General features: G+C 39.5%; 1 protein-coding gene across 1 annotated transcript; it reads right to left on the bottom strand.

Moving 5' to 3' along the window:
- Window positions 1-1380: 1380 nt before the first annotated feature.
- lrrc40 (leucine rich repeat containing 40) lies at window positions 1381-17066 on the bottom strand. Its single transcript, XM_044361913.1, has 15 exons — window positions 16815-17066; window positions 15713-15894; window positions 14701-14774; window positions 13623-13752; window positions 13405-13528; window positions 12931-13070; window positions 12143-12315; window positions 11716-11806; window positions 10985-11030; window positions 9227-9329; window positions 6458-6565; window positions 6192-6302; window positions 3691-3768; window positions 2419-2604; window positions 1381-1848 (listed from the first exon to the last, which is right to left on the bottom strand). The coding sequence occupies exons 1-15, from the start codon at window positions 16957-16959 to the stop codon at window positions 1728-1730; spliced, it is 1812 nt and encodes a 603-aa protein (XP_044217848.1). The 5' UTR covers window positions 16960-17066; the 3' UTR covers window positions 1381-1727.
- Window positions 17067-19053: the final 1987 nt, after the last annotated feature.

Below are 19053 nucleotides of genomic sequence, written 5' to 3'. Positions count from 1 at the left end.
GTGTGCAATTTGGCTTTAGAGCAAATCATTCCACTGAAACTGCTACCTTGCACTTAATAGAACAAATTAAATCAAGACTTGACAAAGGAGGAGTAGTTGGTGCTGTATTTTTAGTTCTGCATAAAGCATTTGATACAGTCAATTATGATGTTTAAATATTGAAACTCTCTTAATTTAACTTCTCATCTGGAGCACTGGCATGGATGTCTTCATATTTATCAAATAGGAGACAATCTGTTAAAGTTGGTGACACACTGTCCAATAACATGAAGTGCACAATGGGTGTTCCACAAGGGTCAGTGTGAGGTCCCCTATTATTTAGCCTATATATTAATGATGTCCCTCAACAGTGTCATGATGCAGAACTACAAATGTATGCAGAAGACACCATTGTGTACACACATGCAAAAATAGCTGAGTTAGCTGCTGCTGAGCTAACAATCGCATTGGAAAGGATCACACATTGACTTGATCAATCATGTCTAAGTCTAAATGTTAACAAGACAAAAGGTATGTTTTTCTCTAAGACTATGGTACAACCTCCTAATGCTGATATTTTCATAAAAGGTGAAAACACTGACATAGTTACTGATTTAAAATATCTTGGTGTGACACTGGATCCAATTTTGAACTTTAAGAAACATGTTAAAAAAACGGTTAAAACCATAAAGTACCACTTAGCAAATTTTAGACATATTAGAAACTGTCTCTCTTTGGATGCAGCAAAGATATTTATGCATGCTATGATTCTTTCCCATATGTCTTATTGCATCACATGTTGGGGGCAGGCTGGAGAAACAGCCATAAAACCTTGAGTCCTTATACAAACAAACTTTAAAAACTCTGGACAAAAAGCCAATGCATTTCCATCACAGTAGGGTACTGGAGAAATACAATTTACTGAGCTTTGAGAACTTTAGATTATTCTCAAATTTGTGCCTAGTTTATAAAATTTTGAATGGTTTGGCCCCTCCTCCACTATGTGACTTTGTGTACACGCGCTTTGTAAGTTCTATTAGATCCTCCAGAATATCCTCTATACAAGATTGTACCATACCATTTTGTCACACTGCATTTGGGCAGTCAGCTTTCTCTGTGAAAGCCACAACTCAATGGAATGCCCCACCTGATGATATGAAGAAATGTAGTTCTATCAATGCATTCAAGACCAGACTGAAACATGTACTAAAATGTTTCAAACTGCACACTGTCCCATTCATTAAATAAATAAATCAATAAAAATTAACAGTTAGCTCACAAGACTCACTTTGGTTTTAAAGCTGTTTACAGTTTTCATGGGCCTGTGTTCTTAGAAGCACTTTGTGACTGAGGTTGTGAAAAGACAGTTGATATTACAATATTATAAAATTCACATCACAGTTCTTAGCAACAACTTTATTAAGTGACCAAGTAGCTTTGTCATTGGTTCTTTTCTGTCATACATGTAGTTTGAATCAGATTGTCCGGCAACATTCATCACATTCAGACACTCAACACATCCATCTAACACAAACCACATCACTGCAGCTGAAATTCAGATTTTTAACAACAGATGGAAACTGCTCTGTCTTGCTTCATAATGAAGACTATGTAATGTCATCACAACTTCGCACACAAATGTGGACGCTGAATTGCAGACTTGTGTAAACAAACATGGCTGATTCATTTAAGTGTCAAAATTTTTAGAAAATGAGGAATTGCAATCCCCAAAAAAATTCCCGTGTTGATCATGGTAGTGGAGCTGATGTAGGTATGCGGCCACGGAGGTACTCCAACACTGCATCCGTTCCTTTAGCAACAATGGCTGCTCTTGGTGTGCGGAAAGGATTCCCCTCCAGACTAAGACACCTGAGGACAACACAGGGTTTGAGTGCCCCAATAGAAAAATTGTTACCTGCATTTGATGCAAAATACCTGGTTCAATTCCAACCAGGGACCTTTGTTGCATGTCATACCCATCTCTCTCCCCGTTTCCTGTCTGCCACTTCACTATCCAGATTATATTGAGTTTTTCAAATCCTATTCTCACCAGTTATATTAAACTCAATAAAAAGCAAAAATAAATTCCTGTATTGAAAAATACAGGAATTTATATATTGAGCCCAAACGACAATTAAGTACAATACAAGACAGATTGTGCTTTGAGTACTTGCAGAGAGCTGTGAATCTCTCACAGTTCTCTGTGCTATACTACTACTACTTAGGAACAAGTAATTGACGCAGTTTGAGGACGGGTGTTAGTTTCACCTCATAATCATAATGCAAGACTTCTAGAAGACTTCTAGCAGTGGACACTGCACATGTAGAATACTGAACAGCACCAGTGGTGGTGTGCTGCAGTGAAGGATCTGAGACTTAGAAATAGTTGGGAGAAGGAGGAGGATAGTGTGTGTTTCTTTGTTCAGGTGTGCTCCTTACCTAAGGCTGACACACAGGCCCAGTTCAGGGGGTATGTTCAGCAAGTCATTGTTTGACAGGTCCAGTGTTGACAGATGAACCAACTTCATCAGACGACTAGGGTCCAACGCGCCCACCTGATTGTTACCAAGCAACACCGTATCCAAGGAAACTATCTGATAGAGGACTTCAGGGAAGGACTTGAACCTGTGTTCAGATCAGAGATTCTGACTCAAAGACCTACTTTACTATAGGTGCTTTCCATTCAACTAATACTGCTTCTTGTCCTCCATCCTCTGGCCCGTGACCTGGAAATCTATTGAGAGGAGGCTCCCAGAGGAATTATTCTACATAATTTACCATTCAAAAGGTTGGACACACTTTCTCCTTCAAGTGAATGGGGATGTGTGTCCAAACTATTATTATAGTATGATTATATTCAAATATAGATTCAGTAAACAAGCATCTACTCTATTTAAATAACATATTTTGGGACCTGTTCTACCAATGACTGTAATGAATAGGGGTTATTTATCCTTCTGAAATCAGTATTTTCACCAATGAGAAAGTGAATACTGATACACACACAGGTACAAAACATCCAAAAGCTTGATGAGACATCATGAAAAATATGACAAAACTAAAATCAACAAAATGAACCCAAGACATTGATGCTTCTTTGTTAAAACTGCTGTCTAGTAACATTATGTATTATGTGCTATGTGTGTGTATGTCCATCTTCCTCTAGAGAAGCTGCTGTGAGCTCTATGTGTAAAGGGCTGCAGGTGAGCCTCTCTGATTGAATGATTATGTAAATGAGTGCTTAGGTGATTCCTCTTTCCACTTCCACTTTGTAATGCTGTATATTGTAAATAGCATCATGCAAGTAGCTATGGAAGCCCTTGTAAGGGTGGGTAGCAAATGTAGTTTTCTCTCTGTATCACCTGTTTTTAGAGATTAGATAAGAGATTTGTGTTTTTGTTTCCTTTTTGTTTTGAACAGGTAATCATAGGTTGGACTGATTTAGTTTGTTGTGTTACTGTTAGCAAACCTTAAAGCAAAAATGTCCTATAACTTGTAAGAAATGAATAGCTTGAAGACTGTTATCTCTTGTTGCTGCTGATTCTTTGGAGCTAGGAAAAGGGGATCCTCATCTTCATGTTGCGCCAGGGTTTCTAAGGTAGCTAAGGTGTGTGTTTGGTGGTTGTGCAAACTTCAGTTCCATTAAAACAGATTCCAGCAGATGATGAAGATTTCATTTGCAGTTGAACTGGTCTTGAAAGAGTGAGTTACCTGTTGTAATTGAGGATTATGGAGCGTAGTTTAGTTAGGTTCCTCATTTCAGATGGTAAATCATTCAGCTGGTTATTCCTGAAAGAAAAAAATGCCACACATTAGTGCAATATTAACTCCTTTACTAATGATTCTATATCTAAATCCTATTCCTGTCCTGTTCCTAGGCCCTTGTCAGACATGAAATCTGTGACATTGCTGGCTGTTAAAGTATTCAAACACAAGTCTCCTTCATGTAATGTTTAGTAATGGCTCTATTCAAATGTGACATGACCACTATAGATGAAGCTGCAATGCTTGCAAAATATTTGGCACCAAGTCCGTGAACAGGAGCAGTGGCACTAATGGAAAATCATGGTAATAGTGTAGTGCCAGATTTGACATCTTATTTTACAGTTGAATGTTTATCACTGTGACTTTATTTAAGATCACTGTGAGTGTGAGAGACACCCACCTCACTCCAACTTTCACTAATTTAAATCAACTCTATAGATCACACTCAAAATGAAAATGACAAAGTATTAGATTGGGACACTCATTTAATCCCTATTTATTCAGATGCTGTATGTAAAGTGTTTTGCTGGATCATTTGCTGATCATTGTGTTGTCTTGTTCCTCGTATGCAGTGTATCATAAGCAAAATGGTGGAATAAAAACACATTTTGATAGACTGATCTGACTGACTTAAAATAAGCTAATTTGCAGTAGTAAGTTTTAGAGTTGTAATATATAATAAATATAATATATAAAAATATTAGATAACAAGTGCTCTTTTACTGTCTGACATCTGAGCATTCAGTTCAGACTTTTGGAAGTGTTACAGAAATGTTACAAGGTCCAACCTTGTAAGATTGCTATTGTGACTTTTATAGAATCTCTGGGCTTATTCATATGGAAAGAGTAAATTATGAAAAAAATACTCATATATAAATAATTTTACTTAAAATAAACAATTAATACAATTAATTATGTTAATGTATTTCTTTCATTTTCATCAATTAAAATGAGCTTATATTTAAGATGTAAGGAAAAACAAACAAACAAAACCCAAAAAATGGTTTTGGGCATTTTAATATGACATGTAAGCTGCTTCTGATGTGGAGAGAGAGAACATCCTGTTTCTTTGTTTCTTCTTAAGTTATTGGGACCATGTAGAGTGTTAAACATAAATGTTACCATTTGATGTACTGTACCAACGTTAGCTTATAGTTAAGTTTCATCTGCAGTCTCTTCGGCAGGTCACAATTAAAACATATAAAAGCACAATAACAGTACAAAGCAAAAAACACACAGGACACATACAAAGTACAAAGCTACACACAATAATAATCGTTCTGGCCAATGAGCCGTTGTTGATGTTTACATTTTTCAAATTGAAAGACCAAAATGTTACTTCCTACCATTCTTTTTTTACCCCTGCTGTACCAAAATCATACCAAACTGTGACCCGAAAACTGAGGTACGTACGGAACTGTAAACTTGGTGTGCTGTTACACCCTACTGACTGCCCAAACACAGCGCAACAAAATGGTATGGTACAATCTCGTATAGAGGATATTCTGGAAGATCTAATAGAACTTTCTGAGCAAGTGTACACCGGTCTGACTCCACTGACAGGACTTGTTTTCATTTTTACCATTGATCAGACAGCCACTTAACACGAATATGAATTTGGGAACGTGTAACACCACAACTAATGTGAACAGATAATGATGGATATCCGTCTCTCACAAGCAGCCAAAACCTGTCCGTTAAGCCATCAGCCGAGTCGTTTTATCAGTCAGCTGAGTTTCAGTCGTCTTGTTGAGAGCTGCAATGTTTCAACATTTCTCTGAACAACATTTCCCTTTTGTGTCAAATGTTTCCATTGCTGCTCTGAAGCTCATTTTTTTCTGACTGCTGAGCTCCCCAAAAAATCCCGAGCTAGAAAGCAGGTTGTTTTACTATGACAACAGGCAATAATGAGTTGTCATGTCAGCCAACTACCTGCATATTATACAATTTTTAATATTTAACAGTTATAAATTTGGTGATTTTAATATCGATTATTTATTCTGTTTTGATATGTTTGAAAATGTAACATAAAGAGTGGTTAATGTAATTGTTGCTGTTTTTTTTAAAATGTGATGAGATGTTATTAAAAATGCACAATAAAAGATGGTATGATTAATCTCATGGCATCCACTTTGGGAACCACTGCTGTAGTGCCAGCCTCTCCAACGTGAATACTTTCTGTGTTTTATGTCATTATGAACAGATTATCTTTGGATTTTTGACTGTTGGAGAAAACAAGACATTTGAAGATGGCTGGCCTTTTCCTCCCAATATTTTCTGACATTTTATAGGCAATTTGTTTTATCAAGAAACTAATCAGCAGATTAATTGATAAAAGAATTGTTAGTTGCAGCCCTACATATTAATACTGTATGAGCAGAACTTATAATGGAAATAAGAAATCTCTGTGTTGATCTTTGTTGGTGTGTGTTAATCTGTGTGCGTACCTGAGGTCAATGTGTGTCAGCTGCAGTAACTTGCAGATGTCAGGAGGACAGCAAGTCAGTTTGTTGAAGCCCAGATTGATATCTGATAGTGAGGACTGGAACTCCACCAGTCTGCATACACAGTTCACAAATCTGTGGTTAGTCTGGAATTCATCTCTGTTCAAACAGCCTTTTGTTGTAATATTATCTTTGATCTCAGTCCCACCCTGATGATGTCAGCACCACTCATGTTGAGTGTGAGTGATTGTGTGTATGTGTGGTTGTACCTGGTAGGTATGGAGGTCAGCTGGTTCTTGCTGAAGTTAACAGTGGTAATAGCTTGATCTACTGCAGCATCAAACAGCTCATCTGGAATATTATCTGCCTGCTTCTCACTGAACACAAACACCAAGTTAGTTAAACTCTAGTAACTTTAACTTGAAAAACATCAAACACCCTGTGATGTGAAAGTCGCTGGTAGTGCTGAAACCAGTGTAAAGAAATATACAACCATGCAGCTTTAAATTCCAGTTTATGACAACTTGGGTCTTATTCTGTTATTCAGTTAAGATAACACGGCACTTGCCAAAGTAATTACTGAGATCTGGGAACACGGTGCCATCACTAAAATTAAGTCTGATGGAGGTTTGACTATTTGGAGGTCAAACTGGAAGTGAGCACACCTAAAATGTTGCTAATAGTCCTTCATTGTACAGGAAAACTGTGCGCAAAACTACAAAAAGTGCAGTAGGTCAAAGCTAAAACAGGAAGGCAGTCTGGATGCTGGATTTTAGAGGCCAATACTGATGTCTGATAATAACAATGCATTCGTCAATATTTACTCTTTTTTCCATAAACACATGTCATAAAACATTTTTGATAAGGGACATTTTACAGTGTAAAAACAAACCTGTCAGTGGAAAACTGTAATGGTTAATGTTGGACATATAAAGCTTTATTTACAAGTGACAGCATGAATAATAATTTAAACAAATACCTTGGTTTTCTCTTCCAAAATAAGTTATCTAACTTGGGGAGTTTGCTTCCAACTTATCTGATCTGATTATAACTGGTTACCCTCTCAACTCAGTATAAAACTGTATGTGGCGGTAAACAAGCTCAGACAAGCCACATGTATAGAACCTGCCCAGCACCAAACCCATGACCCTGTACAGGACACGCAGTGTAGGGAATGGATGGATCTCAGCCAGAGGCATGCTAAATCTGCAACATCCAAGCTGTGATTTGCAAAATGAGATCATTTCCTTCTGCTCATTTTGACACATAAAGACATGGCACAAGTTATTGGTACCCTTGCATTTTATTAAAATAATGTACCATTTGCCCTGAACAATGTTGAAATTAAAATATATTTTAGTGTCAATGCATGCCTATGTTAGGTTTGCAGTGGAACAAAACAAAAAAGTTGTGAAAATAACTGAATTCATGCTTATTCTACATTAACCATGCTCATTCTAAAATGCCTGCACAAAATTATTGGTACCCTTTAGAAGTTGTAAGAAATAATTGATTTGTAGTGATACTTTAAGCAGACTATTGTTTTAATTAGTATCACGTGTTTTCATCTTATAATCACTCATGCAGCTAGTTTAAAAGGAGAAAGTTACTCTGCTGTTTTGTGCCACTGGGTGCATCACATTGAACATGGAAAACAGAAGGAAAACCAGACAGTGGTCTGAATACATTAGAAAAAAGGTAACAGCCAAGCATGGTCAACGTAAAGGTTACAAGAGCATCTCCAAAGAGTTTGATGTTCCTGTGACCACTGTTGCCAATGTTATTAAGAAGTTTAAGGCTCATGGAACTGTAGCCAACATCTCCGGATGTGGTCGCAAGAGGAAAATTGGCCTGAGATTGAACAGAGGGATTGCGGGAATGGTCTAGAAATAACCAAGGAAAACTTCAATACAGATCCAAGCTAATCTTAAAGTTCAAAAGTACAAAAGTTTCAAGCCACATCATCCGTTGCTGTCTGAATGAAAATGGGCTCCATAGCAGAAGACCCAGAAGACCCCCCTTCTAAGAGGGAGACACAAAAAGCCAGACTGGACTTTGCCAAAATGCATGTTGACAAACCACAGTCCTTCTGGGAGAATGTGCTTTGGACAGATGAAACAAAATTAGAACTTTCTGGTTAAACACACCAACCCTATGTTTACAGAAGAAAAAATGGAGCTTTCAAAGAAAAGAACACCATGCCTACTGTGAAACATGGAGGAGGCTCAGTGATGTTTTGGGCTTGCTTTGCTGCCTCAGGCACTGGGTGTCTTGAATCTATGCAGGGCACAATTAAATCAGGAGACTTTCAAGGCATTTTGGAGTGAAACATGCAGCCCAGTGTCAGAAAGCTGTGTCTTCATCATAGGTCATTGGTCTTCCAGCAGGATAATGACCCCAAACAATACATCAAAACGCACCCAAGAGTGGATGAGAAGAAAATGTTAGACTGTTCTGAAGTGGCCTGCTATGAGTCCTGATCCGAATCCCATTGAACATCTGTCGAAAGAGCTGAAACTTGCAGTTGGAAGACGACACCCATCAAACCTGAGAGAACTGAAGCAGTTCGCTCAAGAAGAGTAGGCTGAACTACCAGTGGAGAAGTGTAGAAACCTTACAGAGTTACAGAAAGGGCTTGACTGCAGTTGTTGCCTCAAAAAGCTGTGCTACAAAATATTAAGCTAAGGGTACCAATATTTTTGGCCATGCCATTTTCATTTGTTTTATTGTATTAAATATGTTACGTTGTAAATCAAAAGCAAAGTTTCAGTTATATTCAATGTGAAATAAAGAATGATGGATACCATATACTTCTGTTAGTTTCAACGTAATACAGAGAAAATTTAGTTTTTTTAAGAAAAGGTGGAAGGGTACCAATATTTTTGGCCATGTCTGTATAACTATTCAAAACAAATGGCATATTTGCAACCCATACATGAGCATGCAAGAGCCCTGCAGGACTCATATTACTCTGCAGTTAGAGAGCGACACAATCATTAATGAAATTTGATGCTGTGTGTGCAGTGTGTATCGCTAACCTGTACATCAATGACTTGAGAGTTTTAATGTTATGTACATTGACCCTGGCCTGGCTGGGTAACGTCATGGCTGTAGGTCCTTCATCTGCTCTCTCAGGTTCCTCTGCAAGTCTCACACACACACACACACACACACACACACACACACACACACACACACACACACACACACATTAGAATAGGCTCTCCATCCCATTTAGTGGGTGAGAATAGTAAGCAGGTTAAATATATTCAGATGTAACTCGTAGAACCAGGAGAGTCAGTAATGTCAGCAGATTATTGAGTTAAGTAAGTAAAGAGTGTTGATTTTCTGGGCTACAATGATTTAAAACATGAGTTCACCATCAGTTTTACACATGGAAACTAAATGAAACTGGAGTTTAGGGAGTATGTTTTAATTAGTATATAATTACTTGAAAATAAGAATCATTGTGTTTTCGTTACCTTAGAGTGACCTTATTACCTTAGAACAAGCCCTTTAAATTTACAGAGGGAGTGGGACCTCTTCCACAGAGCACGCCATGTTACATCGCCATGTTTCTACAGTAGCTCTGAACGGACAAACCAAACACTGGCTTTAGAGAGTGCCTTTCATAATGAATATGCAAGTTTTCGTGTATTCAGTTTGTTGCAATCTGAAAACTCACTGCTAGATGCCACTGAATCCTACACACTGCAAACCAACACAGCTTGCAGTGTCCAGTCTCCTGAGAAGAAGCAACAAAGCAGTATGGCAGACTAGCATCACATTTTATCTGGAAGATAACTGAATGATAGAAGAAGGGGAGCTGGTGGCTTCTAACTGAGATGAGAAAACAATGACACTATATTTGAGCAGTTTTCACTACATTTGTCAGTGACTGAATGAACCATAGGGAGGGGACAGTATCTCTTGTCTCTGTTCAAAGATGGTCTCTGGTGGTGGTTGGTGGTTCAGTGTTCATTCAGTCTCTTTTCAAGCGTCCTTGCAGTTTCCCTGATGTACTGTGTGTCAGGCTTTCTCAGGCCTAAGCAATTTTGCATGAGGCCTACAATTCTGGACCTGGATTCATGGACCTGCAATTCTGACTGAAGCCACTGCGTCAAAATCACCTCACATCTCAGCACTGCACCTGATGGCTTGTGAGGTTATGATGATATCATACACCCCAAGTGCCCTTAAATATCCATCTTGCACTTTCTGATGAAGACCTTGAGATGTAATTTAAAGCTCAGCTAAAGCTGAGTGGACCTTGAGCTGAGGTTATATTGTCACTGATAATACTGATAACAAGGTGAAGAGTGAACTTCCATGCTCTGATAATCAAGATGACTTAAGAAATGCCTGTTTCTGTTGTTGTCACCAGTGATGTTGCCATAAATGTAAGAAGAAACTGATGCTGCAGTTAATCTCGGTGGAACAGATGAACACTGTCCAAGGATGTTCGGACAAACATGGGGACAAGAAATCATTCTTATTTTGGGAGTTTCTAGACAATTAGAATCAGAATCTGAAACTTAATAGTCCATCACAAGGCAATGGAAATTTGTCCTTGATGTGGCTCACACAGTACACAGTATTTTTTTGTAAGAAATGATTTGATGTGTGTGGTGGGATTAGTGGCAAATCTTCAGTCTGCTGTCATTACACTCATATTGGTTTCTAACTAAAAGATACTACATGTGACCCTGAGTCATGGGCTTTTTATGGAACTACTTCAGTCCTTCTGGGTTCAGTGGTCAAAACAGTTTCCAGTCAGCACCAAAAGTGAACTGTACCTTTAATTCTTCCTTTTAAATATTTCAGAAGCTCGTTGGTTCCTTTCTGTGATGAGGACAACAGAAGAGGAGTGATAGAATATTATTAATATGAATGCATGTACTAGTGGAGAAATACATGAACATTACCAGCTGATTTATGGATTGTTAATAGAAACATGTCAGTGAAATTCCATAAATAAAGTATCATCTGTAAACTTATTTACTGCAGACATCTGTAGGGTATTGTTTTCATTCATGGTTTGCAGCCATTCAAATGCAGTGCACAATGTCTGTTGTGATGTGAGTTATGGCAAGCAAAGCATTGTAAAGCTTTCTTTTAAATGAAAATCTATATGGAGGAACCTTTCCTAGAGACCGGCCTTAGTGGCAGGTGTGTTGAATCTTGTTGACTTAGGGCTGAAACGTCTTTACATGGAAGTTAGTGTGACACAGTAAACTGTTACAGTGACACAGTGCTACTTTCTTACATCATACAAGCACATTTCCCCCAGCCATTCTTATATTCACACAATCTCTTATTATGATTTATATCTGTACTTAATTTAGATCATTTTGACAAGATTTTTTTAAATTAACATTAACTCTAAGATCTAGACACATGTAAATACAAGCGTGTTTGGCTATGTATTATAGTTTGGTTACTATAATTTCAGTGTTTGGACAGGCTGTACTACCACTGCAGTATTTGCCTTCCTTCACTGTGCTCATGTCCTCAGTGTGTCACCTACAGTGAGCAGGTCTCTCCTGATTCCTCGCAGAGGGTTTCCCTCCAACAGTAGCATCTTCAGGTTAGGCAGCAGGCTGAGAGACGCTGGAAGACTGACAGAGAGAGAGATTCCAATTCACATGAAAATACCTGGAACTCAGGTGGATGACAGCGTCCTGATAGTATCTCCTGATAAATATTATCTAACATCTCAGTCACTAACATTTGCTTTGGAAGACTCAGCTGAAACAGTGTGCATCATACTGAAATCATGTAGGACTATATTAATATGTAGGAGTACATGTGTATATAAATGTGTTCCAATGGCTAACTCTAGAATCCACCTGGTGAAATCCCTGTGAACTAGTGCAAAGACCAATGCTCATGTTAGTTATTAACTACTAGAATCATCTGTTGAATTTGACACATAAGCACAAACAGTTAATTACGTCGTTATGTCATTGTTGGTGAGGTCAAGGCGTGTGAGCGTGCTCAATAAGGTGATCTGGTCAGGGAGGGTTTTGATCTTGTTGTCTCGGAGTTCTAGAAGAGAGATGACTGTCAGGCTGGCCAGCTGCTCCGTCTCCAACTGCTCAATCTGGTTGTTTCCAACATACAACTCCTATACTCACACACACACACACACACACACACACACACACACAATTATATTTCTTGCGGCCATAATATATGAACAACATTTAAGGCTGTAGATATAGATGTAGAGGTTTCAGTTCCTGACCTAAAATAAAGATCCAAATTCATTTGGCCATTGGTCATGTTAATGATAAGTAATGAATTAATCATTACAAGCTAATAAAATCTATAAACATTTTGAAGTAAATGGGGTATTTGACGCATAATTTAAATGAAAACACACGAAAATTATTTGAATCATAAATTAAGGCAGTAACTTTATATATTAGACATAAAGTTAAACCATTTAATGCTGTTCCACATATTGCTCTTGTTCCTGCTCCACCTGCTCTTATGCAACAAATGGCCAAACTACATTCTATTCTTCTCAAACTATAAGAATCAGTTTTCAGTGTGCCGCTAACTCTGACAGTACACATCAGATGACAGCACTCTCAGGTTGCTGTGCTTGTTAAATGAATAACATATATGACTCCAGGAACAGAATGGGTCAGAGAGGACGCACAGAACGATCAGTAAATTTGGTCAACATGACTCAAAATCACTTTACACCTGGGGACACACATGTTTCTATGGTTACCTTGAGTGCGGGTGCGGGGAGCTGTGGGAGGAGGCGGAGCTTGTTGTGTCTGAGATACAGCTGCTCCAGAGCAAGCATTCCTGATAGGCTGGCAGGAATGTCAGTCAGCTGGTTATTGCTGCAGTCCAACAGCTTAACATCTGTCAAACAAAGTCAGAACTCTGCTTTTGATTTATTTACTTTTTTTCTCATAGAACAAAATAATACGCCTCTCAGCTCCTCAAATGTACTTCAAAGTACTTCAGGGCCTCAGTATGCTTCAGACAAAAAGTTTGCTGGACTGTCGAACAGCGTGGGGAAGAGATAACATATACAACAGACCTGTCTTTCATGTAATACTGTTTCAAAAAGGGCCGGGTTCTCTCTACTTTTGAGGTAAATAAAGGCCGCTATTTGATCATTTACGGTACATCAAGTGTGAAAAGCTGCATGGTAAAGAGACAGTGAAGCACACTGCAGTATAGCTGGTCTTACTTGTGAGCTGGGTCAGGCTGTCAGGCAGACAGCTGAGCTTGTTGTGACACAGGTGCAGTTTCTGCAGACAGGTTAGCCGGCCCAGGGTGGAGGGCAGACTTGTCAGTTGGTTGTTGGACAGGTCCTTCCACCAATCACAACAGATAGGACAACAACGTAAGCAGTCACACAACACAGTAGAAAGAGCCTGGTGGGAGTGTAATACATGCATTAGTTACCAGCTCAGTCAGGTTCTCCAGCTGGCCTAGTTCTTCTGGCAGGCTCTCCAGCAGATTCTGCTGGAGTGTGAGGCTACGGAGGTTCTTCAGAGTATACACCTCCACTGGCAGTGATCTCAGCTGGTTATGACTGCTCACACAGGAATAAAAATACACATTCGATTTAAGTTTATTTTTTAGAGATTTTTTTTTCATTAATTTTCCCACACAGTCTTGAGTCAGTAGGGGCTTACTGCTGCTGTCAGAGATTTGTAGATTGTAATTAGAAATCTAAGATTATGTTTCTAAATCAGTTATGTCAAAGTCGGTGCTGTGGCACCCTGTGGTGACATAATGTCTGACCACAGATGCTGCAAGATTTGTTCATTTTCATTTTTCACCCTGGCTATTTGCTTATGTTTCAATACATATAAAAGTTTCTATCAGTACACATTTGTATCGAGAGAAATAATGTTAACTAAAATAATGCAGGTTGCAGTATGTGTGTGTGTGTGTGTGTGTGTGTGTGTGTGTATTGAGGCTCGACAGCAATTCAGACAGAGGGCAGAGACCACATAGCAGACTGATGAAATAGCCACCACTTACAATCACAACAACAAAATACTTTTTGGCCAAGCCATCTTTTATTTCTTTGTTTGATAGTCCATGAAGGTTACAATAATCAGTCTTGCTTGGTCTGCTTGTGTCTGAGAAAGACATATAGATATCATTGCCTTCCCATGTCTTTGGAATGTTGTACAGTATATGCTTATATTATTTTGTCTGGACTAAATTTCTAGGTCGTCTGTCTACTCTGCCTGTTTATTAAGTATGCAGTTATTTTCTGTTGTTGTATGTTCTAATCATTTATTTTTCCAACTGTGTTCAATTTCATTTGTGCTTTTTTTTGTTCTCCAACTTTTACCATAGCTCTGTGGTTTGTTGTATTATTCTTGTACATAGTTTTCTCCATATCTGTGAAGCAACATTTACACTTAGATATAAAGTATTCCATTTCTGTCATTAAACAGTCTTTCAACTTGTTTCCATCATTGCTCCAGATTTAAGGATTGAAGAGAGCGTGTGTGTGTGTGTATACCTGAGTCGCAGTTGCTGGAGTTCCTGCAGTTCTCCCAAAGCACTGGGTAAACTGCTGAGTTGGTTGTCATGGAGCTGCCAGAGCAAAATCATGATTTTAGTTTAACAGCTAGAATTAAAATGATTTCATCATTTTTTCTTATATCCACCAATTAAAGTTTGTGCCCCTTTTTAGATCCAGTGTTTCTCCTATAGTAGTACAAGCCTGGCTGCCAGGCCAAGAAGTACCCCTGCCAGGCCAAAACATAGTTTTTTAAATGCCAAAAATAACGCCAAATATCCATCAATCCAGAAATCAATAGCATTTGGGAGCCTCTGAGCAGCGCTGTTTCGAAATGTGAGTCAACGTCTGTGTCGTTGCCCGGGAAACTGCAGGTAGCATAACTCCTTTTAAGGAATAGCACAGAGCGTAAGCGAGTGAGTGGTTATGCAAGAGAGCGAGCGTAAGAAAAGTGATGGTGAATGTGAGCAGAGCAGAGGAAAAGGTTAGCAGTAAGGCCGTATTCAGACCAAATCAGGCAGTGCAGCATTCACCCGCAGGTTCGAGCGGAGGTGTGTGGGGGTGTGGGCTTGTTTATTTGTCCTCCAGAACATAACTGCTGTGAAACAATCAGAAAATAACATTTTTTGATCTGATTCACCGGCATTCTCGCTACCAGCGCTCCCTCTCTTCATTCACTCTCTAGCTCGCTTGACCACTGCTGCTCTCTCTCGCTGGTGCTCTCTCTGTCTCTTGTCTTTTTTACGGTACAGACTACAGTGTGTCAGTTAATAAATGCTGCAGCTTGGGGGTTTTGTCTTTTGATGAATGAAGTTTTTCTCTTTTTTTTGAGGGTCAGTGTAGTGAGACAGGAAACGAGAAGAGAGAGGGGTGTGACATGCCCAAAACACATCTCAAATGGTCAGATTTCATGTGCTTTTTCCATGGACATATTCATAAGACATGTATGATTTGTGTATTAATTGCTGGATAAATTACTGAGTCAGGCTCCTTACTTGTTGGTTTTACTTACATCCAGTGTAGAGAGTCCAGGCAATAGTCTGATGTCATCAGACAGTTGTGTCAGCTGATTGGATGACAGCAGCAGTTTGGTGAGGTCAGTCTGTTCCCACCAGCGATCTGACGCTCCAAAGGACACATTCTGCTTGGCTTCCTCTGGTGTGTCGACGTTTAGACGATACACGTTCTGAGGGACTGAGATTCATGTTAATATGGTTGATGGTTATTACACACTTTTTTTTAAAAAAAAAATCACAGTATTTATGAAATGTATGATGTGTAGTACTGTTGAATTATTTGGTACTATACAGCAGCAACATAGTGTGTCTAAGGCAAATTTCCCTCTGGGACAACAAAGTCTTATCTTAATCTTAAACCTACTGGCACTGGTATGTCAGGTAACTGATACTGCCACTATTCATAATTCTGGTTTCATGATCTAAATGTCATTAAACCTTCAGAGATGTTTTTATTTCTCTTTTATCACAAAAAGAAAAAGAGACAGTCAGAAGGACAGTCCTAAATCACGCAAGAGGCGATGTGACATGAGGAGAATAAAACACTGAGGGGTGGCCCTAATAATTGTAATGTTGAAAAGTAACAATGATAGATTGTAATATCTTATAAAACTCAGATTTATTTCATCTACCACGTAAATATGCTGTGCTGCTGAGCCCAACATTAACTGAGGTCAAGGTAAACATCCATCCAGCCTAACAACACGTGTTGAAATACACTAACCATGAAATTGAAGCCTATCTGATCATGTGGTCTCTATGACGATGTATGATTTGGTGTGGTTGAAAGAAATCTGAGAGCATATCTGATCATTAAATTACGTGAAAGCACGTTAATCATATGCTTCATGAACATAACTTAAAAATACATTCCGTGTATTTCAGTTAATGAAGCAGTTTAGTTTGGGAAAACAAACTGAAACAGTACTATCTGTGTCTAAATGTAAACACTGACCAACAATCTTGAGTGAATGGATTTTTTGTTTGTATCTGCGTTATATCCACATTTTTCGCCATCCTGACCAAACATTTGACCTTCTAAATACTTCCAAAGGCGGAATTAGAATTTCAGCGTTAGCTAATAAGTGAAAATGGTACCTTCTGTCAGCCCTCGGCCGGACAGGTTGAGCTGGCCACTTTTCCGGGCTGCCTTCAGCAGTCCGTGAGGAATGGTGGGTTCGATCTTTTCCGCCCTGAAGCCCGCCAGAGAGTCCACCTTATCCGCTCTTTTGAAACGAGACATTGTCAGTATGTTTACTGAAATGAGCCCTTGTGGCTCTGAGCTGTTATCATTTGCCCCCACACCCAAACTGTCCGAGTTCGGCCCGTTTTTTTTTTTTGTTTTTTTTTGTTTTTTTTAACCAGGATGGCGAAATCATGACCCGCCCTACTCTGCCTCTGATTGGCTAACGCTGATGTTCTTACCCTAACCCTAACCAATCTCAGTCCTCATGCCTAAACCTAACCAATCAAACCAATGAAGGCAACGAGTACTACCCGGAAGTCGATTTTTTTTTTTTTTGCTTCATGCGCTGCCACTATGGATGTATAAAGAGAACGGGATACAGCATCGGAGGCGGGGCCACGTTCATTCCTATGAAAGTTGCTCAGTGGCGCATGAAGCAATAAAAAATCCACTTCCTGGTATGAAAGTACCCGGATCTTCCGCATTGTGCGGCCCATAGAGCTTGCGCACTAGTGACTTTCGCTGGCCGAGTCCGCTACTTCCGGTTTAGCCCTCCGGCTAACTTGAATGGGGAATGGGCAATACAATCATGCGGCTCTTCTAGACTTTTGAAATGTAATCGGACCGAAAGGATTTAATTCTGATAATGAGACAAGTCATTTCGCGGGGGTTGTGACGCTCAAAAAAATTTATCCGCTGACTACAGACGTCTCTTTAACAATGTAAGTCTATGGGAAAAAGTCTTTTTGGGCCAGTGTGCATCACGTGACGTTGTAATTACACGGTTTGGCCGCTATGTCAAATTTGCTTCAAAGCCTGGCGCTCTTCCTGTATCCAGTTCTCTTTATACATCCATGGCGCATACACCAAAAAAAGTTTCTAGCTTCCGGGTTTGCTTCTGCATTGTGCGGCCCACTGCTTGGCCCATAGACTTTACGTTGTGATGACATCACGGATTTTTAAATCGCTTTTCTCGGCTCGAAGAAAGTTTTACAAACATAAAGCCTCCATGGATCAAAAGTTCATAATAGAAAGAGTCCTAATTGACGTTTGCAGTTCGAGGCGACCTGTCAACAGTTTTACAGGCGTCTCTTTTACATTGGTGGTCTATGGAGAAAATCCATGGATGTATACAGAGAACTGGATACAGCGTCAGAGGTGGGGCCCCGTTCATTCCTGTGAAAGTTGCTCAGTGGCATATGAAGCCAAAATTGCTCAACTTCCGCGTATAAAATTACCCAGATCTTCCAGGATCATTGGGCCCATAGAGCAAGCGCAGTAATGGCTTTCGCTGGCCGAGCCAGCTACTTCTGGTTTATCCCTCCGGCTAACTTGAATGGGGATAAAACAATTTGATCGTGCGGTTCTTCTAGGCTTTTGATCGAACCGACTGAATCAAATTCTGATAGTGAGACGAGTCATTTTGGCCCAATAGCGGCACGTGATGTTGTAATTACACGGTTTGGCCACTATGTCAAATTGGCCTCACAGCCTGATGCTGTTCCTGGGGGCTTGGGAAAATCCTTTTTGAGCCGCAGGGGGATTTTTCGCTGCAATACCGCAAGTGGCCACTGGGAAAAATTGGCTGCAAGGCTGAGCGGTGGCACCTTATCCAGCTCTTATTATACATCCATGGACGTCACCCGTCTCTGAAGAGCGATTTTGAAGCTCAAAGCGAGCATGGACGTATAAAGAGAACTCTCTTTATACAACTTTATTTTGCCACAATGTGCCACGAATTGTTGCAGGATCAGCATTACAACATTCCCATCGACACTGGAAAAATGGTGGGTAATGGAGAGGACAGGGGGATGGAGTCATAAAATGGAGAGGGAACAAGGGAAAAAGAAGATGAGAATTTTGAAGTTAGAAGCAGGAGAGCCTCAGGGAAGAGAAAGAAAAAGGAAGTTGATTCATTGAACCATAGTGAGAGTGAACATGAAAAACAAACCTACATGGTTGAAATGAAGATTCGGGGTTTGAAAGAAGATGCTGGATGTGGAGCTTTGTCAGAAAAGCATTCGATGGCAGGATGGATTAAGAATGAAGTGGGCAAAGTGTATGTCAAAGATATAGATGGAAAAAGCCTTGAAAATCTTGGTGTGGATATGTGTTTTCCACTCAGCAAGAAAGCTCTAATAAAAGGTGTTG

Source organism: Thunnus albacares, chromosome 9 (genome assembly GCF_914725855.1).
Source record: "Thunnus albacares chromosome 9, fThuAlb1.1, whole genome shotgun sequence".
Taxonomy (NCBI): domain Eukaryota; kingdom Metazoa; phylum Chordata; class Actinopteri; order Scombriformes; family Scombridae; genus Thunnus; species Thunnus albacares.
This window is presented reverse-complemented; position numbering and strand designations above follow the sequence as displayed.